Genomic DNA, 23,993 nt, shown 5'->3' with positions numbered 1-23,993 from the left:
GGGGGGGGCGGGAAGGCGGTGGCGGGCATCGACAGCGATCCGGGAGACTCCGTGTAGCCGGCGAGTGGATGATGGATGGCCGAGATTTCGGGCCCCCCCGCTCGGTGCACGGCCCCCCTCCGCTGCTCTCCGGGCTGGCCATGGAGAGCCACCGCCTGGGAGCCACCGGCCGCCTGGCCCCCGCCGCCGGGCCCATGGCTGCCGGGCTCCCCGCCGCCCTCCAGCCCGGAAAATTCCTCGCATCGGGCATCAGCCTCCACTCCCACCCGGGTAAGGCTCCGCGGAACCCCCCGCGCCTTCCCTCCCTTCCCTTCCCTCCGCGGTCGCGGGCGGCGAACCCGGGATCGGGCTTTAACCCCCTCCCCAAAAATATAAATGTCGTCGTGATAATTCTGTGTTTATGCGCTCGCAGCTTTTTCGCGTGTTTTTGCCCAAGTGTTTTCTGCTTCGCGTGGTTTTGATTCGGCGAAAAAAAAAAATAGGGGAGTGGGGAAGGAGTACGAAAACAAATAGGGTGATGGTGGAGGAATAAGGGAATGGAGTAAAAAATAGGGGAATACGGAGAAAAAATCGCGTCTGTCCGATAGAAGTCATCCCTTCGAGCGTACGGTTTTGTTGGCACTGAGGAAAATCCCCGCCGCGGCGGCTGCGGACTAAATCCGGGGAATAAATCCGATTTTCGGGAAAGCGGGGAGAGGCGCAGACCGGGTTGCGGAGGGACGGGACTGCGCTGCCGCTGCTGCCCTTCCCGGACAGCCAAAAAAACCATCCCTGGGCTGGAAAAAAGGGGTAAAATGGGGCTCTTTTGGTGATTTCTTGCCCGGTGCAGCCCGAGCCCCGCTGAGGTCCCGCTGTCCCCGGGCAGCGCTGCCGGCATCGCTGGTTTTGATGGGTTTTTTTTAGTTTTTTCTTTTCTTTTTTTTTTTTTTTTTCCTCCGAAATTCTTATTTTTGAAACCCGCGAACAAACCTTCCATGCAGTGTGCAGTGACTGCTCCCTCCTTGAATTTTTTCCCCCTTCTCGACGCACTTCATCCTCCGGCAGCCCCACGGCTGCACATCCATTAAAAAAAAAAAAGCAAAAAAAAAAAAAAGCAGACGCTGAAATATACGCAGTTTATTTTTTCCCCACTATTAGCTTGTTATTTATTTGTTTAAATTGATTCTGTTTTTTGGTGTTTTTTCATTTTTTTCCCCTTTTCCGAGCTCCCTTTCCCAGCGGCTCGCGGAGTCCGGCGCTGCTGGGAGAACGCTGCCGCACTCTCCTGCCCACGGTCCTGTAGGAGGACACAAGGGATTTCTGACCGTTTGATTTCCCTCTCTGGCTCTATTTTTAATTTTTTTTCTCCGCTTTCTTTCCCCTGGGCGTGGAGAGGTGACTCGGAGTTTACTTTAGGCGTTGGGAGGGTGACAGGTTTTGCAATAATAAACCTGCTTTTCTCCCAGCCGCCCGGGATGAATGACTTTGAAATTTGCAAACCTGATTGCCAACATCTGCAGAGAAGGAAGCAGCCTGAATCGAGGGAAAAAGATTTATTAGTTTTAGACTAGGTGGCAGTGCCAATTTCCCAGGTGCTAAGAGGAGAGGTGTAAAGCGAACGGGGCTATGAAGCCAAGCACATGGGCAAACACCTTATTTTTTCCTTCCCTTTTGTCTTTTTTTTTTCTCTCCCTTTTTTCCCCCGCTGGTTATTTTTTCCCCCCTCTTCTCCACCTCCTACTGCAGCCAAATATGATCTTTGCAAAAATTCATCTGGACAATCTCAAGCCAAACTGAGTGTGGGTTCTTGGTATTTTTAAAATTATTTTTTATTGGGTAATTTTTTTTCCCCCCAGTTTTATTTCTCCTCCCAAAGTTTTGTTTTCTGAAATCCAGGCAGGTCAGGACGGAGGCACAGAGCTCTGGCCCTCTCCAAGCTGACCAAGCTCCGTGATGCCGTCTGGGAGCTTTCCTACCATACTGGGAGAAAGCCTCAGATTTGGGTCCCCTCACAGAGGGACTGGGGTGTGTGATACCTCCAATTCTTTTTTACTGTGTTCTTATTTTATTTTTGAAATTATTTTTATTTTCCTCTTCCTGGGAGTTGTTTAAAATCCCCTGTCCCTGCACCTCAGTGGTGCCCGGTCTGCCCGTCCGCTCCCCGGCACGATCCTCGCAAAGCTCGGCTTTGTCACGGCAATTCCCAGTCAGGCTAAACTCCATTAAAAAGATCTGTACAATTAACAGCCGAAACTCTCATTAAACCACAGCAGCGAGGTAGGCAGGGATATTTTTTTTTGTTGTTGTTGTTTTTTTACGGCTTTAACAATATCGCCTGAAATGATGATTGCTTCCTGCTACCGAGGGGCCCTTTGTAGGTTTGCGTTCACAGTGCTGTTGGTGTGTGGTTTTGGTGCTTCTTTTTTTTGTTGTTGTTGTTGTGTTTTTTGGGGGTTTGTTTTGTTTTTAGGAGGGGTGGAACGCAAAGGCTTGTGCAAGGGGTTAAGAAAAGTGGGCAGGAGGCGAAGCCTTTAAATAGAGCCAGTTCAAACCGATCCTTAAATACCGCCGGGCTGAAGAAAGAGACTCTTGAATCCGTCCCAGCGTCCTCCGAAAATAAATACGCCCCTGTAAAAATAGCACGATTGGCCATATTTGAGAATCCAGTTATGGCCGGCACCGACTCCTTGTTTTTCCCGTACCTTCTGCTCGTTCCGGCAGCCGGGCTCTGCCCCAGCGCCAAAGTACGGGCGCCTGGGCTGTGTCCAGTGACCCCTGGACCCTCGGCTCCTCTCGGGGGGATTTCTGCTCCACGGCCCTCTCGGGGGGATTTCTGCTCCATGGTAGTGATTTCTGCTCCACGGCCCGCTGCCGTGCGGGCGGGGGGGACACGGGGACAGAAGCCCCTTTGTTGGAAGCGCAGGGAGGGAGGAGTGAGCTGGAGGCCAAGGCGGGAGCTGAGCCGGGGATGCCGTTCCCTGTCCCACTTCTACTCTTGGGCATCGCCATCTCCCCATCCCTGAGGAGGGCAGGGGCTGCTCCCCCGATGGGCCTTGCAGAGGGATAGCGGAGGAAAGGGACTGTTTGCAATGGAATTTCTCGCCCGGAGCTTGCTGGAAGGCTTAAAAAAAGGCAGCAATCGATGGAACGAGGCAGCCGAGTCCATTAAAGCAAGGGCTCGCTCTGCTCTGCAGCAGTTCAAAATATGGAGGTTTATCGTTTTGCTCCTTCCCTATGCAACTGTTTTTGGGTCCTGGTCTCAGCTCCATCCCGGAGGAGTGTGTTGTTCTTGGCAGGCTCTGTGTTTTGGGGACGGTGGAAAAGGCTCCCTCAGACGCGATTGCGAAGGGCTGCTCTGGGACCGTGTCCCTGCCAGGCAGCAGCGGGGCTGTGTGTGAGCGAGGATCACCCACATCCAAAGAAAGACTCTCCGAGTTTAAAATAATAATCATAGGAATTAATTAAAGTGTGCTTTTTGCTCTGTGTTGTGGTATCCTTTCTTGGGTGGGGGGGCTGCAGGAACAGATCTGTATTTGTATAAAAGGACACTCAGCCTCTTCCATTAAAATACGCTTCAGAAACAATTTTCAGTGCTCGGGAAAAGGGACACACCACAATGAACAGGGCTGACTGTGTTAAATTCAGCTCCAAAGCAGTGGCTGGACGGAAAGCGGGCAGACAGAGGGGAGAGATTTTGTTTTCCCTGCTTTCCTACTTCACATTAGCAAGTGCATTCAAATGCAGGGATTTAAGGCAGATTGGAGACTGTCCTTGCTTCCAGGCCTGCTGTGCCCGGGGAGAAGTTTTCCAGACAGCTGGGCCAGGTAGGAGAATAGGAAAAGAAATAAAAATACCCTTCCATCCCCCAGGACAGCGCTGCTGTGCCAGCAAAATCCCGCTGTAGCCATCCTTATAATGGCAAAATGGTGCTTCTGCTGAGCCCACAGATTTTGCAGGAGGCCTTGCTGTCGGCAATGCCAGTGGAAGCACAATTCACTCACCAAACTGCATCCATGCTAAACTTGCTTTGCTGATAGAGAGACTGGGATAGCATGGATTGGGCACTGGAGTGATCCGTGCCCTGCTGCTCCACGTTTCTCGGAGCACCACGGTTCCCGGACCAGCGGTGGGATTTTGCCCCTGGTTCGACACGGCTCTTTTTGGTCCCGTTTTGATGCTGCAAGGGAAATACCATCGGTGTTTAATGGTCCTTGAAATCGTGGCTCCCCCTCCCTGCCTGCCCAGGGGGTGGTGCAGGGGGCTCCTTGGGGCAGGGGCTCCGTAACACCGGGAGACCTGCCTGGGAGGATGCCTCCCCTCCCTTGGGGGCCTGGTGAAAGGAGATGCTTTTTGAGACGTGTTTTCAGGCAGAGCAGGGAGCGTCCCAGTCCCGGTGGGGCTCGGGGAGGTGGTGCTGGGCAGTGATGTTGTGCTCGGTCCCGTGTCACACTCTGCTCTTCACACCCGGCATCCCCGGGGGTGGAGGAAGTGCTCGGCCATGGAGTGATGTCCCTGCAGCTCCCTCGGGCTGGCGGCCAACTCGTAGGCTGTGAGGAAGGCAGGAGCAGTGTCTGGGCTGAAATGGTGGTGGATTTGTGCATTTTTGGGAGTCTCCCGCCCTGAGCTGCTGTGTTTCTCTGATGTCCCAGTGATTTTCCCCAAGGTCCTGGTGGGCTGTGGGGTTGCATTTACATCCTTCAGGAGCAGTGGGAGGGACTGTCCCTCACCTGTGCTGCATGCTCCGTTGAAGTGCCCATCCCAAGCAGTGGTGGCTGGTAGGGATGTTGGGCTTGGAATGTGGACAAGAGCCCAAGGGCCAATGTGGTGATGTAAACTTGCTCGGAGCAAGGTCCTGCGGGATCCTCTGCAGTGTGAGGGTTTCCAACACCTTCCCAGGTGAATGGGCAGGAGTCTGTCCCTGCCTCTGGTAACACAAGGCTGGTAAAGGTGTCATTTATTAGTGTGGTTTCTAGCAGCCTTTCTCCCACTTGGAGCAAGCCTTGCCTCGTACCCAGTACAGTGTCCTTGGTAGGGTTGGAAAACCACGGGTCCCATCCCTGACTGATGGTGTGCCAGAGAAAATCTGATCTAGAGGAAGAGCCGGCACTAGAAATCCTAGACGGGGGTGGCATGGGGCACTGGGCAGGTCCCCGGTGTTGGGGACAAGATCCTGCTCTTTCCCAGCAGAACAGCTGTTGGAGAAATGGAAATTGCTGGGAATTAATCTCACTGCCGACGTGGTTAGCAGAGCAGGGCTTTCGTAAGGGAAATTTTAGATCTCCTTCCTAGGATAACCCAGGGTAAAGCTGAAATTAGTTTGTAATTATATAGTAAATAACCCCCCATCTTGTCATTTCACCATCTTCTGATGAATATGGAAATGAACATTGTTAATGGGAATTAACGTCATTATGGCAGCCTTCCAGGTGAGCGCCTTGCGGTTCGGCCGCGGCTGCGACCGGCGCGAGGGTGTCGGATCACCTCCCCGAGCTGGGGTTAGCGCCCGACGAGTCCCAACAAGGCCCCGTGTGTTTTCACCGTGTACTAAACTGGTCCAGTTAAAGCTCCAGGCAGGAGGTGGTGCAGGGAATCGGGGCCAGCCTGGCATGTGCTGACACGAAAGCTGCCGTGCCGGGACGAGGAGATGTTGGTCTGGGTTAGGTAACGCGATCCAGCATCGCCTGCTTGAGGTGCCGAGGACAAGGGAGTGCTTTGTTCAGCCTCGCTGCTGAAACGGAGAGCATGCTGCGCCCTGAACAACCTGAAAATGCAGGCAGGATGGAGGAGCCAAGGGCAGCCCCGAGTACCCTGCCCGTTGGAGCCGGGGTGAGGGAGTAGTGCTGTGTCCAGCTGCACAGCCTCTCTCTGGCTTTTCCAGCTGGGGATGCTCTTTGAAAACCAAAGTTTGGGAGGTGACCGCTCCGGTGTGGCTGCCTCACCCTCGCCAATAGGATTTGGCGCTTTCCTTCTCCCCGTGTTTCCTCCCATCCCCGCGTTTCTGGCTGGCTTCTCTCCGGGATGCCACAGCTGGATGTCTGCAGGCATCGCCACCCGCCCTCCAACGCCGTCCCTCTCTGCTGTTAATTTGCTTTGCTTATTGTTCTCTTCTCCCCAGCTCTTAAACACCAGGGGGACCTCAGCCACACAGCCCCTTTAGCTGCGTCCCCGTGGGTGCTGGCTGGGGGACGCGTGGCAGGAGCCCCCGGTACGGCAGCGCCGCGGCAGTGACAGTTGGGCTCGCTCCCCACGCCGCCAGGATCAGCTTTTGGGTGCACAATATGCTCCCGTTTTCCTCTCCAGCTGTTGCTGCTGACGGTTATGGGAAGCGAAAGGTAGTTGGGAGTTTGGCAGCGCTAAATCAGGGAAGTGATGGGCAGAAAGGAGGGGCCGAGGTGGGGGCTCAGTGTGTCTGAGGCTGGGTTTTGTTTAAATCCAGCCAGATTGAAATAGTGGCAAAAGGATTGAAGTGACCTTGGGAAGAAATTTTATTGCCGGCGTAGCAGTGGCCAAAGAGCCATTTTGAGGGAGCGGGATGCAGGCAGGCAAGCCAAACATGGTGGGCTTAGAGCAAGGGAAGGAGCAATATTCAGGAGGGATTATGTCTTTTTAGAGGAATAACAGAAATTTTAAGGCACTCAGCCCTGTCTCTCTGGAGCTGTATCCCCGGCAACTTCTGCAGAGGTTGCTCCTGCTTCTGCCTCCATCCATCTTACCCTGACGCATCCCTGCCAGCAAAGAGCCCTTTTTACCTTCAGTAGTTGGATGTATTGCCCCTAATTCCCTTCATGCCCCCATCCCTTCTCAGCAGAACTCCCTATGACTTGAATATGCTTTTAACACATTTGCTTTAATGGCTTTTAATTAAAAAAAATATTTAAAATATTAACTGTAGTGGTCACTGTGCTGGGGAGGAAGGGTTTTGGAGGGACTGGGCTGTGTGCTGCTCACAGGCAGTGTGTGTGTGGATGAAACAGCTCCCGTGTTGTCGCCAGGCAGTGTGTGTCATCCTGTTTGCGTCCTGGTCTGCTGGGCGTGGGGACATCCCACATGCCGTGTCACACACAAGCCAAGCGGATAATGCTCCAGCGGGTGGAGATCCGGGCGGGTGAGTAAAGAAGGGTGCAGGCACCTTGGCGGGTGGAAGCCCCGGCTCCGCTCGGACGGGCAGGGCGCGCTGTGCCAGGCTCCTGGAGTGTGCGGCGTGCCGGGGTTTCCTTTTGCAATCCCGGCGCTGCAGCAGGGCTTTCTCCCTAATGAGATTAGTGACACAAAGCAGTAATTCTTCTGCTACTTTTAATGGATGTTCGGGGTTTGTGTGGGATCGGAAATTCCTACTTTCATCAGATGAGCCCTCTCTCTGACTATTTTGTGGACATATCTTCCTTTCCTCGGCTTCAAGGCTGACAGTCATATTGGCACAAGTGTTTCAGGGTTTTCCCCTCCTGTCCCCCGGACATGGTGGATTTTATCTTATGTCCTGATTTGAATCTCGCCATCACCCCAAGCTGCTTCCATCTTGTGGAGGACGCAAAAGCTTGGTGGCCTTCTTTGGACACACTGAACACAGCTGGGAGGAGGGAGAAGCGCAAAAGTCACTCTTGAACCATTCTTGCAAGTACTCCGTGGTCTCCCTAGTTGACAAGCAAACACATACATGTCTGTGTATGTACATACATAGGGCACCCATGCAGTGCCTCATGTGATGGAGGGCTGACTGTCCCCACCTGGTGTCATCGGGGCCAGCTTGGCAATTTGTCAAGAGCCCAAGGGCTTCACTTCAATTTGAATACAGATTTGCATAATTCATCATGAATTAAACCACACTGCCATAATATTTGCCCATGCGTTTATCTCCCACTATCAGCAGTGGGGAGGTGTGGGGTCCTGGGTGTTTGCTAGCCGCAGATACACCTTTGCTTCATGGTTCAGTGCTTTTTTGGTGCAAAAGAGACGGCATGAGCCGATGTTCAAGAGAGTGTGGGAAGGGCAGGAGTGTCTGGAAGGAAAGAAGGCTGAGTGTGGGGTCAAGAGGAGAGGCTTGGCAGAGGCTGAGCTTTTGACCCTGGTTTCCTAAGGAAAAGATTGTTACGAGATTGTGATCTGTGTGTGGATCCCTTTCCTCCACCCCCAAATGCCTGCAGCCCATTGCTGAATTTTTCCCAGGGTGGTTTTGGTCCCTGCAGATGCTGTTTAAGTCAGTGCTGGGCTTTGGAACAGGAATGCATTCACTCCTGTGGCACACAGAGCAGCACATGCTGATCTGGGAGCATCCAGCTTCACCGTGCACTTACTGTGTCCTGGCTGTGCTGTATCTAAGGGAAATCATGAACCCAGAGCTGACAAACTCGTTTGGGTCATTGGCAGTGTCCTTGCTGCAGCCTGGTGTTTCTCAGAGCTGATCCCCTCTTGCTGCTGGCCCCCTGTGCTGAGCCCAGTGACTGCTGAGCACACAGGCAGTGGTGATGTGGTGCCCAGGTGTGATCGTGGGGCTGTGCCTCAGTTTTGCCTTGCAGTGCCACCCCCTTTGCAAAGCACCCCGAGAGGTGCTGAGCCGCAGCAGCCGCTTTGCAGACAAGAGGGTTTAAAATAAGCAGCGGCGGAGGCTGCATCTCCCGGGCTTTGAGTCATCCCGGCTCGTGCTGACTGCGCCTGGCAGGAGCCTGGGAGGCAAAACAAACCCACATCCAGCTGCCACCTCCCCGCCAGATGTTCGTGGTGGGGTGGCTGGTTGGGTTTTGGTGGTGGATCCACCAGCGGAGCAGATGGAGCTGCTGCGGGGAGATGCCACTTCTCTGGTGGCTGTGGTGAAACCCTGGTGGAACTGGTGGCCTGGGGCAGTCCCCAGCTTGGGGACTTGTATTTGGGCCATGGGGAGGAAGGGGTAAGATGAACAGCACTGGTCTGGCACTGGGTTTACAGGATGAGGGGTGCTGAGGCTCCTTCCAACACTCCTGGCCTTGGGCATGGTGAGACCATTCTGACTGTGAGCTGTCACTGTGCTGGACAGGAGGACAGGCAGGGAGGAGCCCAGGGGTGATCCTGCTGTGAACCCCCTCTCACCACCCCACGCAGAGGTAAGGCAGTCAGGGCAGTGGGTGTCCGTGGCCAGTGATGGGAAGCAGAGGAGAGGAGCAGGCAGGTGACATTTACCTTTCCGTGGGCACCTGGTGTGTGTCCAGGGCTGGTGCTGCCCATCACACAGCAGAGTTTAATTTCTCAATGGGAGGGCAGGGACATGATGCTGCACAGTCCCATTTAACCTGCTAGTGACCTGATCTTAAGTCATTGTGGCTGAAAATAGACCGTGTTCCCTCCAGGGCACGGCTAATGGTGCTGGGAAAGCTGGGATCTCTCTTTGAAGGCTGATTTAATTGCTGCTGGCAGGCACTCGGCGCAGGTGATGTGGGGACCAGCACTGGTGCCATCCCACAATAACCTCCCCCACCGAGCTCCTGTAGCTCTCCTGGCTCTGGAAGCGAAGGGTAACGAGCTCTTTTCTCTTTTCTAAAGAAGGCATGGACAGTGTGTGGGTGGTGCCTGGTTAAATATGTGGGCAGGGATCAGGGAGGGGGGCTCGCTTGTTTGTATCATCTTCTGCGCTGAGTTTGGGTGATTTAAAAAAAAATAAAAATTTAAAAAATGGGGTGGATTAAATTTCTGTGCTTAGGAAGGAGGAGGAGCACCTGTACTAAAAGTGTGCATCCAGTGCCAGGAGCAGAGTCAGCTTTAGGACCCCTGTGCTGGACACCAGTGGCTAAAGAATCATCAACATGATGAAGGATGAACCAGAGCAAAGGCATTTTCATTCTGTCCTAGAAAATCAGGAGGAAGGCGAGACTGCAATCTAGCAGCCAGGTTCTGCATTCCTGGGGATTCTGCTAATCAGTTTGAGAGTTAAAATTACTATTTTTTCAATTTCCATACAGCATTTTAGTAAATGTGCAGCTGAAGACTCCACCATGTCACTCCTTGCTGTTTCAGGAGAGCTGTGTGGTTGAGTAGTGAGAGCCTGGAGGTTTTGGCGGACCCCTGTTGGGGTGTCAGGTTTAATTATGCCAGTGGAAAAGGAAAGACATCCGACGTGGAGGGGGATTTCAGGCTGGGGGCATGTGGGAGAAGCTTCTGCTGTAGCAGCTGGCAGTGACCCAGGAGCACTGACGCTGGTTTGAGTGTCAGGATTAGCGTGGGACCAGATCGCTGCTTCCCAGACCCCGTGTCTGAGGTTGACAGGCTGAGTGGACTGGCTGCACATCATGCCAAGAATCCCACTGGGGTGGTTTCCATCTTGACCCCTCCAGTGTGAGGAAAGGCCGCCTTCACTTTGCCGAGTGATTCCTGTCCCCACCTGGGTGGCTTCTTGCTGTCTCCATGGAGATGCTGTTAATGGGGAGCTGGTGGGTGACCTTTTGGGGGATCTTCAAAGTGTCCCATTGGTGCCCTTTTCCTGAAGCATTGGCATACCTTGGATTGCCATTGTTTTGCTGTATGGTGGAAACTAAGTCTCCAGGACATTGGGGCAGAACCAGGCATGAACACCAGTCCCTTGAGCCTCATTTTCTCCTCCTCTGCCATCTCCAGGCTATTGGGGCTGTTCCAGCTCCTGAGTGAGGAGGTGAGCAGCAGGGCTCGGCCTGATGTTATTTATTTCCATGGAAGCAGGGAATCCTCCCATGCCCTGTGCTCACACTCTGCCCTTCAGTGTCCTGTGGCTGTGGGGGGCTGCTGATTCACCACGAGGGTGACAGGGCAGGAAAATCACGGCATGGCATCGGCACGGGGGGAATGGCTGCGGGAGGGCTGGTCGGAAACCTGGCGCGAGCGCGCAGCGTTTTTGTGCTGACGCAGCTGCGAGCGATAGTAAATATTGAGCAAGAGCCACTTAAAAATAAAGCAGCCCGGACACAGATTCCCACGTGGAATAAAATAAAATTAAAAGAAACAATAGAGAGCTGTGCTGAGCTGGAGGGAGAATTCGCCTTGGCTTTTAAGGTAGTGATTTTTGCAGCTGAAGGAAAGCGGCGCGGCGCTGTTCAAGCCAGCAAAGTCTGGGAGTGTGGACCCCCCGTCGGAGGATGCTGTCTCCGAGCTCACCAGGACCCTTAGAAGATTAAATGGGGAGTTAAATTGCCCTGGCTGTTCTGGATCCTGGGGATGGGATCGAAGGCTTTCAGGGGATGCAGAGAATTGAGGCTGTAAATTAGGGCTTTGAAGCTACTGCCAGTCCCGTGGCATGGGGTGTAAATATGGCTTTTGGGGCGAGTGGTGGGTTGTGACAGCAGCTTGTGGCTGCTGGGGACAGGGATAGGGACCAGCCACCGCTGGAGTCCAGGCACATCTGATCCGGGAGCTTTGGTTTCAGCCCAGCATGTTCAGGGGCTCGTATCGCTGGTGTCTCGTGCATGGCACAGAGTCAAAGCGGCTCCGGTGCCTCGGGTGTCACTGGAGCTGCCCCGGCAGGCAGGGGAGGAGGTGGCAAAGATTTACACTGTCAGCACTCCGGCTCGCAGCTGTTTGCAGCCATAAATGTGTGCATGAGGAATAGCTGCGGCTGTGCCTCACCGAGCTGCACGGGGCAGAGATGGGGAGGTGTGTGCTGGAGGGGGAGCCCTGAAAGTCTTCCCTGGGAATCTGCTGCTTCTGCAGGGAGGGGATGAGGGATGCACCGACGATGGTAAGCACAGGCAGCTGGTGTGGTGTCCGTCCTGCCAGTGGTGGGAAGGTACTTGCTGTGCTTGGACCTTCCCCGCTTTCCTCCCCTCCCTCCCTGCCGGGGAGGATGTAAGCGTTTATCCAGCTGTTTGTGGCGTGGACTGTTGTCCCAGTTGGCTGCCTGTGAGGCACTGTGAGCCGGACTGGGGAAGAGGTGATTGTGTTCCTGGCCAAGGGCGGCTGCGGCTCCTGCTCTGTGCTGCGCCCAGCAGCCCGCTGAGAACTGGCTGCAGCCGGGCTGCAAATCTCCCTTGAGTGCCCAGAGTTCAAAACATCCCATGAAAATAAACCCAAATTCTTGCTGCTGTGTTTCCCAGCCCTGCTGGGTTCACATTGGAGGGTCCAAGGGGTCAGGCTTTATAGCTCAGGCTCTTCTGTGGCCATAGCCCCTTGCAGAGCACTGCATGGTGCCAGCTTGAGTCCTGGCAATGTGGCCATCCATCATGGCCCAGGGAGGATGGGGTGAGATGCTGGCGGTTGGAAATATTTCATAAGTGGCAGAAATGTATAACGGGCAGATGGGGTTGGTGGGGGAGACTTACTTCACTTCTCCCGGGGTGCTGGAGCTACTGGTCTTCCGGTGCCAGGGCTGTGGCTTCTCAGACAAGGATGCCTTGTGCCCAGGGCTCAGCTTCAGGATGAGCTTTGCAGCCAGCAGTGCATGTGGCCACCTGTTATCCCACACCAGCTAACGGAGTTGTCCAGCTGTGCTGGACTTGATTAAATGTCTTTTCCAACTGGAAGGCTGTCCCAAGGCATGAGCAAAGGCTTTGTGGACGCTGCTTCTCTCTGGTGTGTTGGTGCTCTTGGTTAGTTTGGAGACATGGAACCAGACTGGGAGATGAATTCCTGATTGGGTGGTGTCTCTGTGTTGCTCCTGCTTGCTGCCCTTCACCCTTTGTGGGTGTCTGAGCTGTCCCCTCTGTAGCATGTTGGCAGCTAGTATGGAAGGCAGCATGGGGATGCTGAAGGTGCCAGCCAGTCACCTACAGCTGAGGAGGGGTGGAGCAGCTTTCCCAGTGCTGGCACACACCCGTGTCACCTCAGGCGTGTAGCCTGGCTCATTGGCCAGAGCTATGTCCATGGGGGAGATATGTTCAGTTCCAGCATGTTGCCTTCAACATGCCCTCCTCCTGTCTGGCTCTTTCACAACCCAGTCTTGACTGACTTGTCCAGCTGGGACTGAATTTTAGGCTTGAAGTGTGAGGGGCCAAGTTGGAGAAAGCCCCACAGGTTTAAAACTCCTGGTGACCAGTGGCAGCCCCCTCTGCTGCAGGCGTGGCCGCCCGCCTGCTTCCCCCAGCTCTGCCTGGCTGTGCTTTCTGTCAGCTCCCTCCTCACAGGGACCTTTGGCAACCCCAAGCGGGCTGAGCACGTGGGGTCTGTTTCCCTCCCACTTCCCCCAGCGTGACCTCCGGCCTCCAGACGTTTGGTGTGTGGTTTGTGCGGTCGCTGGTATCTCATCTCCCCATCGGTCACATCCCCTCTCGGTGGTGAGTCACCCGAGGCCGTACCTCTTCCCCCGAACCCGTGCCGTTTTGGAGAGTTGAGCAAAGATGAAGAAGATGTTTTCAAGTGGGCTGACACATCTGCACCCGCCAAGTTCCTCTAATAACAGCCCTTAGTGATTTATGTCTCAATTGTGCAAAACAGATATGCTTTATAATCTTGGAGTTGGGAAGGAGGAGGACAGGTGTGCTCATCCACTGCAGCAACTGGAGCATCACAGGGGTTGCATTTTGGCTGCTGGCTATTGGGATAAAGTGGTTTGAGGGACCATCTCTGTGCCCTGAATCTTTTTACCCTCAGAGCTGGGCTGCTTTGGATCATGTGTGTCCCTGCTGGCATGACATAAGTTTTGGTGGTGCCTTTCCCAGGCGGTCAGAGGCCGAGCTAATGGGCACACACATGTGTTTGGCATGGTGTAACTTGGCAGGGAGGGGGGGCACAGCCAGTCTGGGCTTGGCTGTGTTGCCAACTCACACCTCCCTGCCTGTGCTGCGGTGCCAGACTGCCTCCGGGCAAGCAATCGGCTGGAGGAGCGTGGCTCAGCCTGCCGAGACCTGTCGGCGTGTCCCTGGGCAAAGCGGATCTTGTGCTGGTTCAGCAAACACTCTGGCCCCAGGCAGATGGAGATGGTTGTGGTTTCCCCTTTTCCCCTCCCTTTCTCCTGGCAGATGCCCATGGTTGGGGTGAGCTGTGCGTTGCTCACTGCGGTAGAATTTCTCCCCTTGGCATCGCTTTCTGGCACAGAGATCCAAGGAGGCAGCGACTCACCCGCGGCCGCCTCCTGCGAGTGCAGCTCCTCAGCACATGGAGGAGCAGCTTCACCTGCAGGTCCTGCCCAGGGCACTGGGGCAGCAGGTTTTGGGGCTCCGTGTGAGTCGTACGCCAGCAGCCTGTCAGCGTGGCTGCTGGAGGGCTGTACGGAGGAAGGGATGTTCTGGCAGTGCCTCGAGGCTGGATTTGCATTGGGCTCATCCCCAGGAAAGCTGTGGTTCGGATTCCTCCTCCCTACTTCAGCTCTGGTTCCTGGCAGGGAAGAAGCCAGGTAAATACAGTCTGTGCAGCTTCTTCAGGCACTTTGCAAGGGAAAAAACAGTGTCGCTGGTAGACCTGAGGCTGGAGTTTCCGTGGTTCTCTGGTTTTGCTGCTGGTCGGCTGCATCAGTGCCTCAGTTTCTCCACCTGCAGAGTTTTGGAATGTGCTTTGAGCTCCTGTGCTGGGCTTATGTCTGTCCAAGGAACAGCAGCTGTGGGCTTCTGGAAGTTACTGTGAAGAGCTGCCAGGTGTGAGATGGCTTTGGCGGTTGGCTGGTGGCATCAACTTAGTTCTGCTGCTGTTTCCCAGCTGGCATGGTGACACTGCCCTGCAAGGTTCCCAGCCTGTCCATCTGAACCTGTCCCCAGTTTGGACACTTTGCACTTCCTCTCCTGCTCCTGAGCCCTGAGCTGAGGCTGGGTCACTGTAGCAGGATGTGATGATGCTGACTGGGGGGGAATCCCCAGAACATTTGGGGCTGGGACTGAACGTGGGCAGGATATGATGCCAGAAGCAGGGAGATGCCCTTGTAGGACCAGGGATGTAACTGGTACCAAAATGCCTCTTTGGGTATCAGTAACTTAAGCTGTGTGCGGGTGTCCCCGTGCTTGATGGCAGTTCTGGAGTGTATCCCTTCCCTGGAGCCCTGCAGGTGGCTTCATGTCCTTGCAGCACATGCAAGTGGGGACATGCCATGGGCATCTGTGCACAGTGGTGTCTGCAGCATGGGATGTGTCTCGCTGTGCTCCCCGTGCCGGTGCTTCTGCCTGCTGGAGCAGTTGCAGCTGGGATTGACGTCTGGCTGGGAGAAGGGGCTCACGTGGGGGTGTCTGAGGCCAGGGCCTCCAGGCTGGTGTGGCATGGAGTGCTCCAGGGGCTGTGCCATGCTGCAGCCATGTGCTCTGTCAGATGGGACTGGTGTTCCCTCGGAAATGTGTCACTCCTGCTCCAGATGCTGGCTCATTGCCAGCCCAGTCCTGCCGGAGTGGTGACAGTGACACGGCCGAGGCATACATGGCGTGGAGTGGAGCTGCTCACAGCTAAGCTAAGATGGGTTCTACCCAGCTCTCTTCAGATCTGGAATAAGAAAAGGTTTGGAAATGCTTCAGTGTGGAGGTTTTGGGGTTACCAAGGAGAGGCCTGAATGTCGTGTGCACGCTTAGCGCCTCTGCAGCGCCGTGCTCAGGGTTAAACAGCAGCTTTTACCTGCTGGGAACGGGCTCTGTGTTGAAGAGCACGGGCACAGCAGCATCCCTGGTCCCGCTGCTGGAGGGCTGGCGTGTGCGGGTGACGCCGCTGGGATCTGTCGGGTGATGGATGCGGGCCAGGAGCTGTGCGGAGCACGGCGTCGGTGAGGCACATATGCCGGGATGCAAACATGTACGCGAAAGAGATCCTGGCTGTCTAAATAATGTGAAATATTGACTAGCTCTCGCAGATGGTGCTCCACGTGCAGCTCTGGGGACTGAACTTCTCCGTCTCCCCTTGGGTTTTGGTGTGATGTTGTTTTGAGGCAGTTGGATGCTGGACTCTTGACAAACTTGTTGCCTGGTTGCTTTCAATGGGATCGTGGAATCTGGGGGAAGTTGGTTGCTAATGCGGGCTGAGGGTAAGAGTGGGGGTTGCAGAGGGCTTGACTGGCTCCTTCAGATTCTCCTGATGGCTTAAACTCAGTTTTTAAATTATGGCGTGGACTGGGATGCTGATTCTGGTGGAGGGTTGGGTTTGTAGTGTTGCGCGGGTGTCGTTTGGTGGCAGTGTTGGAGAGGAATTGCTGCCTGTAGCCAACAGTGTGTGTTATTACCACTATTATGGTGATTGTATTCACTGAGGAAATGCTGATGAGGACGATTTGCATTAGGGTGTTGCTGGGGACCCAGTGTCCAGGACATCCAGACCACTGGCAGCAGGGTTGTGAGGATATGCTGCTTTCATATCACTGGTTGTCACACTTTCTCTGTTTTGCCTTCCTTTGGGATAAGATGCTGAGTTTGGATACGTGAAACTATGCTTTTTGTGAGCTGCTCTGGAGGATGCTCTCGTGTTTTCCCAAAACCTGAAACTATTACTTGGCACCTGCAGCAGGAATGAGCTGTGTTGGCAAAGCTGTGCTGGCAAGAAGGTCTGGAAGCATGCTGGGGAGTGCCCTCACCCACAGGCCTCTGTACTTGTGATAAAGCATCTTATCAGCCAGGTGGTTTGGTCACGGAGCCCTCAGGTGTCAGGCTCTGCTCAGGAAGCAGCATGCTCCATTTGCTGCAGAGTTGGAGCCCTGGGCTGAGCTGGGGGACCCACAGTGGGTGGTCAGTACCTAAAGTGGAGTCCCCGAGCTGGGGTCCCTGCCCTGGGCTGTGTGTGCTGTGTGTCACCGCCTGTGTCCCCGCCGCCACCGCCGCTCCTGGCGTGTGAGGGACCGACAGCCGCAACAGTCTGTGCTCCTGCGGGGCTCGTTCCAAGGCAGTGAGCTGCTTGGGATAAAACATGTTTCCCTCTTCTGTTTCCCGTTTTCTGCAGGCTTTTCCCATCTGCCTAACGGTCTCTACCCATCGTACATTCCCCTGAGCCACCTCGAACCTCCCAGTGCTGGCAGTCCGCTCCTGGCCCAGCTGGGGCAGCATAGCCTCTTTGAGTCGCAGAAAGGTGAGTCTGGGACCCTGTGTGCCCTTCCCATCGGTCACCCCAGGGTGCTTACCCTGTCCTTTGGGCTTGTTTGGCTGCTGGAGCTGCTGGATGCTGGAGTGTTGGGGGTGAAGAGCAGGAGTCACCTTGGGTGATCAGCTGGGATGTTTCCTGGGCTGAGCAGTACCAAGGTTTTGAATGCAGCTGTCCTGTAGGAGAGCTGGCTTGAAGCTGTGCATGACAAAGGGCTGTCTTACATCCCACATGGAGGAGCCTGCTTAGTCCCCTTTGCCCTGGGCATTTTTGTTTAAGACATCCTTGAAATCCATTCTTTCCTGGTTTGCCACCTCTTGCTTGTTTCTGTGTAGGACTGAAGGGGTTGAAAACCTGTGATAATTTTTGTTGCTTTTACTCTACAGATGGATTCTACCTGTCCAGCCATGCAGGCCAGTCCGCTTTGCACCCGCAGCCTCCCCTCTCAAGGACCGTGGGCAGCCACACGTCGAGCACTTTGCTCCGGGAAAAGGACCTTGGGCAGCTGCACAAGAGCTCGAAAGAAGGCCTGAAAGACCCCGGTGGGAAGGAGCGGGCATGCCGGAGCGATCTGTCCCTGCCCTTTGCCAAGAAGGAGAGCAAGGCGAAGGAGGAGCCCCGGCCCCGCAGTGTGGTCGACCTCACACAGGACACCAAGCCCGACAGCGAGCGGAAAGTGAGCGTGGTGGAGAAGGCGGTGAAGGTCGGCGAGCGTCTCTCGCCGTTCCTGGCTGAGCACATGCCAAATCGGGGCGCAGGCAGTGGGGAGCCCAAGTCCAAGAACCCGCTGCAGAGCTCTTCCCTCAGCAACTGCAACGGCGGCGGGGACCCCATGCTGAAGGTCCTGGGTGCCGAGCAGGACCGCTGTGCCAAGGATCCCGCTCGGCACGATGAGAACATGAGGCCTTCTGCGCACGCCCACGCGGAGCGGCTGAAGCGGGGGGAGCCCCTCCTGCCCTCCGTGGGCGCTTTGCACATCTCCTGTAGCTGTCCATCCCCACACCCCTCGCAGACGGGGAAGATGACGCCAGCCACAACATTCCCTCCGCAGCCCGTCCATTCCAGCATGTACACCATCTTCCCACCGGCCAAGGAGCTGGGGAGGGAGCACAAAGTAATCGCCCCCACCTTCGTGCCTTCGGTCGAAGCCTACGACGAGAGGAGCGGGCCCATCCAAATCGCCTCCCAGGCCCGTGACAACAAGGGGAAGGACAAGGACCTTGGCAAGGTGGGGGTGCTGCAGTCACCCACGGAGCGGTGCCTTGCAGATGCCTCCCGCACACTCTTGTCCCAGGACTTTTCTTGTCACAGTGATGCCAAAAGGATGGAGGTTCTGAGAGAGAAGGGTTCGGTGATCAGGACGAACTCCATGGCACTGAAGAGACAGGTCACTTCAGAGCCCTTCCTCAACCGGCCGGGGCTCGGCTCTCCGGAGAGCAGGGAGTTCCTGGCCTCCAAGGATTTGCTGAAGCCGAGTCCGGAGGCAGAGCATCGCCCCTGCGAGCGGGACCGCTTCCAGCGATCCAGCTCCAAAGAAGCAGCAAAGGTCTATGGCACTTTGGACTCTTCCCGGCAGCACCTGGACCACGGTCAGCTGAAACCGCCCGAGCAGAAGTGGAAGCCCTTTGAGATGGGCAACTTTGCCACCACGCAGATGGCGGTGCTGGCCGCGCAGCACAACCACGTCAGCCGGGTGGAGGAGGAAGCCAAGAAGGTCTACCTTGACCCCAGCGGTTTGCCGCGCTCCTCGGTGGTGGGCTCGCGGGGCGCCGCGGATGTCCTGCACCCCGCCTCGCACGGCGAAGGCTCGGCCATGCAGAGCCTCATCAAGTACAGCGGCAGCTTTGCCAAGGAGACGGCGTCCCGGCAGAGCTGCGGCAAGAAGAGCCCCTTTGGGGGTTTGGGCAACGTGAAGTTGGACTCTGCACAGCTGGGAGCCTCCAAGGTGCAGCAGCTGCTGCTGCAGCAGCCTGCCAAGCAGCTAAAGAGGGACCCTGAGAGACCCGAGAGTGCCAAATCCTTCGGCCGTGAGAGCATCGGCTCCCAGGGCGAGGTGGAGGTGAGGCACTTGCCTGTAGGCATTGCTGTGGCTGTGGCCCGGCAGAAGGACAACAGCAGCAGCAGCAGCAGCAGCAGCAAACTGGGGCCCAGCTTGGCAGATCGCGATCGCTCGCTGTCTCTCAGCAGCATCAAAGGTGAGTTCCCTAGGGATTGTCTCTGGGCTTCCCTGGAGGATGTGTTCCCTGGGAAGAGCAGCCACCCAGTGCAGGCTGTGTGCCATGAACTGAGTTTGGCATCTTCAGCTGCATTTCCCTCCCTTGCCAGCCAAGGACATGTTGTAAAGCGCAGTGGGAAGCAAGACCCCCTGTGCAAGAGGCAGTCAGTCCCCTGTCCCCACTTCCATCCCCTCTGGCCACGTCTGAGGACAATCCTGCTCCATGCGTTTATCCATTAGCAAAGGGAGTGACAGAGAAACTGCCTTTATGCTGATGTTGTGATCTCATGATTTTGATTTAAGCCGTGGTGCTGGCAGGAGGGGGATGGCACCAGAGAGATCTTGCTCTCTGCTTGACTTGTATAGCAAGATAAGACCCGGGGGCTGCCTGGCACGGGGCTCTGGTGTGCCAAGGAGCAATGCCAAAGCGAGCGGCTGGCGAGCAATGGTCGGCTTTCCAGTTTTAGCCCTTGCCTTCCCCATTTTCCTGCCTTTGCCCCCCTCTCCCAAACTTCAGTGGCAAGAAGCAGTTTCCCTCAGGCAGCAGCCCTTCTCCCCATTCCCATCGCTTCCCTGTGCCCTCCCCACAGCCGGGAGCCGGCCGAGAACCTCGTGGGCAGCACAGGGAGCTGTTTGTTCAGCCGTTCAATCGTCCCAGACGCTCCCAGCTTGCGTTAAATGTAATTTACTGAGCCGAACTAAAAGGCTGCAAACAAGGGTTGAATTCTGGCAGGCCTCTGGGCTCGTTGCTAAGTGATGCAGTTGGCTTTCAGACAGAAAACAAGACTGCTTTTCTCCTCCTCTCGCCCCCCAAATGCTGCCCCCCCTTTGTGTGCCAGGAGATATTCGTCTAATAACATTAGCTTGCTTGCGCTGAGTGGACGGTGCTTGAATGTTTAGACCTTTTAAGAAGGAGAAAGCAGGCTTTAGTTGGCTAATCTGTAGTATTTGGCAAGTAAAATGCAAGTATTTAGTACCGGGCATTGGTTGTCAAGGGAACGGACCTAAGCCTTTCCTCCATGCATAACTGATTGAATTTTTCTATGCAGTCCGTGCGTCATGTTCATATATATAGACAGAATGATCATTCACTGTCTGGACAATCATCGTTCTGTCCAGAAAAGGGACTGTCCTGTTGGTGGGATGGAGGATGGGCGGGAATTAGAGGTGTTTGTGTTTGGATGGGGGGGTGGAAAAAAGATGATAAACTCTTCTAGAAATAATGGAGCACAAGGAGTGTAGATGGGAGAGGGAGGAGCGATGATAAAATAACAAAATAATGCATTTCTAATGAATGGCTGGGGGAGGGGGTCTACTCACCTTCTGCCAAGGAAGGAAGAGAGGCTCTGAGCTCTCCAAGGAGTTGCTCCATATTGCTGACACCAAAGAGACAGCTGGGCATTGATTAGGGGAAAGAAATAGGAAAAGGGGCTCCAAAGGGGAAAAACCTGGGACAGGGTGTGGAAAGGGAATTGCTGGCGGAGAGGCAGTGGAAGGTGTTTGGACTCTAGAGGGATTTGTGAGCCCCCATGCTGTGGAGGTTGGGGAGTAAAAGTGAGCAACAGAGGCTGTGTGGGGCATCATTCAGTGAGTCCAGGAGGGGCTGGCTGGGGTTGGCTGGGCTGCACGTGGTGTCCTGGCAGGCTGTGAGGCAGATGTGGTGACCCTGGGAAGTCCTTTGGGAGGGAGAGCTGTGTGCCAGGTTTTAAAGCATCTTTGTTTTCTGCCTGGAGCCCTTGGAAGGAGCCTTGGGGAAAGGAGCTGGGAGAGATGTTGTCTTTTTCCTGGATTCCTTCTGACAGTAAAAGCTGAGGGAATTGGAGACTTGACAGCAAAAAACCCATGGGCTGTCCAGGTTTGTGGAAATACACACTAGAGCTCTCCTTGAAAAGACTGCCTGTCAGCAGAATAGACTTGATGTTCTGAGATGTTTTCCCATGTGCCAAACCATATCCAGACAGGAGAGTGAGGACCCTGGGAAGGGCTGCTGGGGTGCAGTCCTGCGAGGCTGAGGGCTCTCTGCAAACAGGGCTGGGATTTAGGAGTGGATTGTACCACCAAAGCATAGTGCAGAGAGGGACAACACAGAATTGTGTGAAAAATGAGCATGCAAGAAAGAAGCTAAGGAAAAAACTAGGGAAAAGCAAGTTTAAAATCAGGCAGCTGGAGTGAAGATCTTGGATAAAGGGAAGGGTGGCCCCAATACCTGGTGCTGGCAGAGCCAAGCGAGGCTCTGCTGCTCACTCCTGTGAAGGTGCCTCCTAACCTCTCGCAGATGCAGCTGCTGCCATGCCAGGCTGTATTTGCAAGAGCTGTGCTGATTGTGGACAAGTGGTTTCTCCAGCCAAACATCCAGCCTCCCTTTTTGGATTCCTGCCCTCATCTGCCATATGTGTCCCTGCCTCATCAGACCATTCCTTGTTGCATGTCTCGAGGGGCATGCAGATTCCTGCTGATGGTTGAATTGTGGAGTGGAGCACGCTGGTTTTGTGAGAGTCTGTATTGTTGGTTCTGCCTGTTGCAGGAGGACAGGGATTCAGAGCATACTCAGTGCTCCCAGACTAATTTAAAAGATCAGAAGGTGCTTCAGAAAGTGCAGAGATAAAATCCTTCCCCTCTCTGAGATGTGCTAAGCAGGACTATGTGGTTTGATGCAGGATTTAGCTGCCTCTTGGCTCTTGCTGGGATGGGAAATCTGCCACTGTCTTTCAGCACAATGGTCCATTTGGTCCTGTTCCTCCCAGGCTGGTGGCTGTGCTGTCCTGGGAGACCAACCTGGTGTGGCAAGTAGTCCCTTGATGTCTTGGAGACATAAACCTCAAAACATATGCACTTGGGTGCTACCAGGAGAATATTGCTTTAGTAGGAATATTTTGATCACACAGAGAGCCTTGCCTGGTCTTTCAGGATTTGAACCTGGAACATCCTTGGGGACACTGGTGTTTGGGTGTAGTGGCTCTCAGGTGCTCTGCTCCATGGCCAGAGGAGAGGGGACAGCTTTCTCCAGGCCATTTCTCCTGTCTGATGGTGCTGGGTTGTCTCTTAGGGCACGGACGCTCTGAAGATGACTGTGGGGACGAGCGGAGCCGCCACCGGGACAGCCACCTCCTGGCAGGGCGCTTGGAGCGGGATCAGGAGAAGCTGCTCAGGTGAGGGTTGGAAGGAGGTGAGATCTTTTGCCATGGTGTCACAAGCTGAGCTCAGGGACAGCCAATCCCGAGAGGAGACAGGATTGCATCCATCCTGGAGTAGGTACCAAACTTGCTGGTGTGGAGTGGGATGCTGAGTGGGGTACATGGAGCTATAGGCAGAGCCTAAGTCCTCAGCAGAGCAATCCTAATAGACAGCTGCAAATCCATGCCTGCTCCAAAGGACTGGAGAGGTGGAGTGTTTTATTCTAGATGTGACACTTCCATCACAGCTCTCCTTGAGTGGCTGACCCAGGTTTGCAAACACTGGTTCTGCAGGCTGTCCGTACTCCTGGGCTCCTCCATCACTTGGACCCTGTCTCACTGTCTCTCTCTTGCCTCCTCCATCCCCAGAGAAAGCAAGGAGCTGGCAGATTTTGCCCGAATACACCCCTCCAGCTGCGCCACCAACGGTTTGAACTCCAACCTGATGGTGACAGGAGGCCCAGCCCTGGCGGGCTCCGGGCGCTGGTCTGCAGACCCTGCTTCGCACTTGGCAGCCCACCCCTGGCTCCCCAGGACAGGGAGCCCCTCCATGTGGCTGGCTGGCCATCCCTACGGTGAGTGCCCTGGGAGGGAGCAGTGTCCAGAGGGTGTTCACGCCAATGAAATCCAGGGAAGTGTTGCTACAGCCCAGTGAGGCTGTTTGATGAGCTCAGGAAAAAGAGAAGAAGGCATTTCGGAGCAGTAGATGACTTCTCGTGTGGGTAGGAGCTGTTTGCATCTCTTGAGTTGTGACCACAGTGTTTTTTTCTTCCAGGACTTGGTCACCCTTCTCTGCACCAGGGCATGGCTCCAGGCTTCCCCCCTGCCATGGGGGGAGCTCTCCCCTCTGCCTACCAGTTTGCCAGAGACCCACAGTCGGGGCAGCTTGTTGTGATCCCCAGCGAGCACTTGCCACACTTTGGTAAGGATGAGAGCTTGTGCCTGAGGACCATTCTTTGACAGCTGTGGGGAAAACAGACTTTGGAGAGGGCCAGAGAGCAGCATATCTACCTGTGGGGACCAGCAGCCACAGCTGTAGGGTGGGTGTCAACAGGCGTCTGGTTAGGTGTGTTTTGGAGATGGAAACGTAATCTTTAGCAGTGGCTCTTCATCCCCTGCAGGACCTTGCAGAGTTTGAGTCCTTGGTTAGGAGAATCTATTCATAGGCTCAGGTATGGAAATAAAATCAAGGGCTGGGGAGTGAAGCAAGTCCAGGGCACAGGGGTGGTGGGACTGGGGCTGCAGAGGGGAACACAGTACGCTTTCCCCTCTGGTTTCTGGCTGTATTTCTGCACAGCCCAGTGTTTGGCATCCCTTATATTCTGGGACTGTAGAGACCATTGCCCTGAGTGATCCTGAATCCTTTATCCATCCTTGCCTTGCTGCCTCCCTGACTGCATCTCTGCTCATTCCACAGCAGAGCTGATGGACCGGGCACCCCCGCTGTGGCCTGCTATGTATCCCCCAACCAGGAGCTCCCTCCAGCACGCTCACCAGCTCCAGCTGCTCTCCCATCAGCAGCTGCTGCGGCAGCACGAGCTGTACATCCTGCAGCAGCAAGCAGCCCACGCCATGGAGCTGCAGAGGAGTGCCCAGCTCGTGGTACGTTTTCAAGAACTTGTTGCTTGGCCATGAAACGAGCCTGAAGTTGGAGTGTCTGGGGAGAAAATGCAGCTGTGCCTGTGTGGCAAGTGTGTCTCAAGGGTATGGATGCATTGAGTGAT

General features: G+C 55.0%; 1 protein-coding gene across 4 annotated transcripts in view; it reads left to right on the top strand.

The window, feature by feature from the left end:
• The first annotated feature begins 6 nt into the window (after positions 1–6).
• TNRC18 (trinucleotide repeat containing 18) overlaps positions 7–23,993 on the top strand; it is a 55,355-nt gene continuing 31,368 nt past the window's right edge. For 3 of the 4 annotated variants that reach the window (XM_041401972.1, XM_041401971.1, XM_041401969.1), the window contains exons 1-7: positions 7–270; positions 16,744–16,869; positions 17,268–19,076; positions 22,143–22,245; positions 22,639–22,844; positions 23,045–23,191; positions 23,687–23,871. In XM_041401972.1, the coding sequence (XP_041257906.1) occupies positions 69–270; positions 16,744–16,869; positions 17,268–19,076; positions 22,143–22,245; positions 22,639–22,844; positions 23,045–23,191; positions 23,687–23,871 (2,778 nt within the window). In that variant the 5' untranslated portion in view covers positions 7–68. The remainder of the gene's footprint in view (positions 271–16,743; positions 16,870–17,267; positions 19,077–22,142; positions 22,246–22,638; positions 22,845–23,044; positions 23,192–23,686; positions 23,872–23,993) is intronic. The other variant, XM_041401970.1, reaches the window with a different exon arrangement.

This window comes from Onychostruthus taczanowskii, unplaced genomic scaffold, assembly GCF_017590055.1.
Source record: "Onychostruthus taczanowskii isolate IOZ18803 unplaced genomic scaffold, ASM1759005v1 scaffold19, whole genome shotgun sequence".
Classification (NCBI taxonomy): Eukaryota; Metazoa; Chordata; class Aves; order Passeriformes; family Passeridae; genus Onychostruthus; species Onychostruthus taczanowskii.
This window is presented reverse-complemented; position numbering and strand designations above follow the sequence as displayed.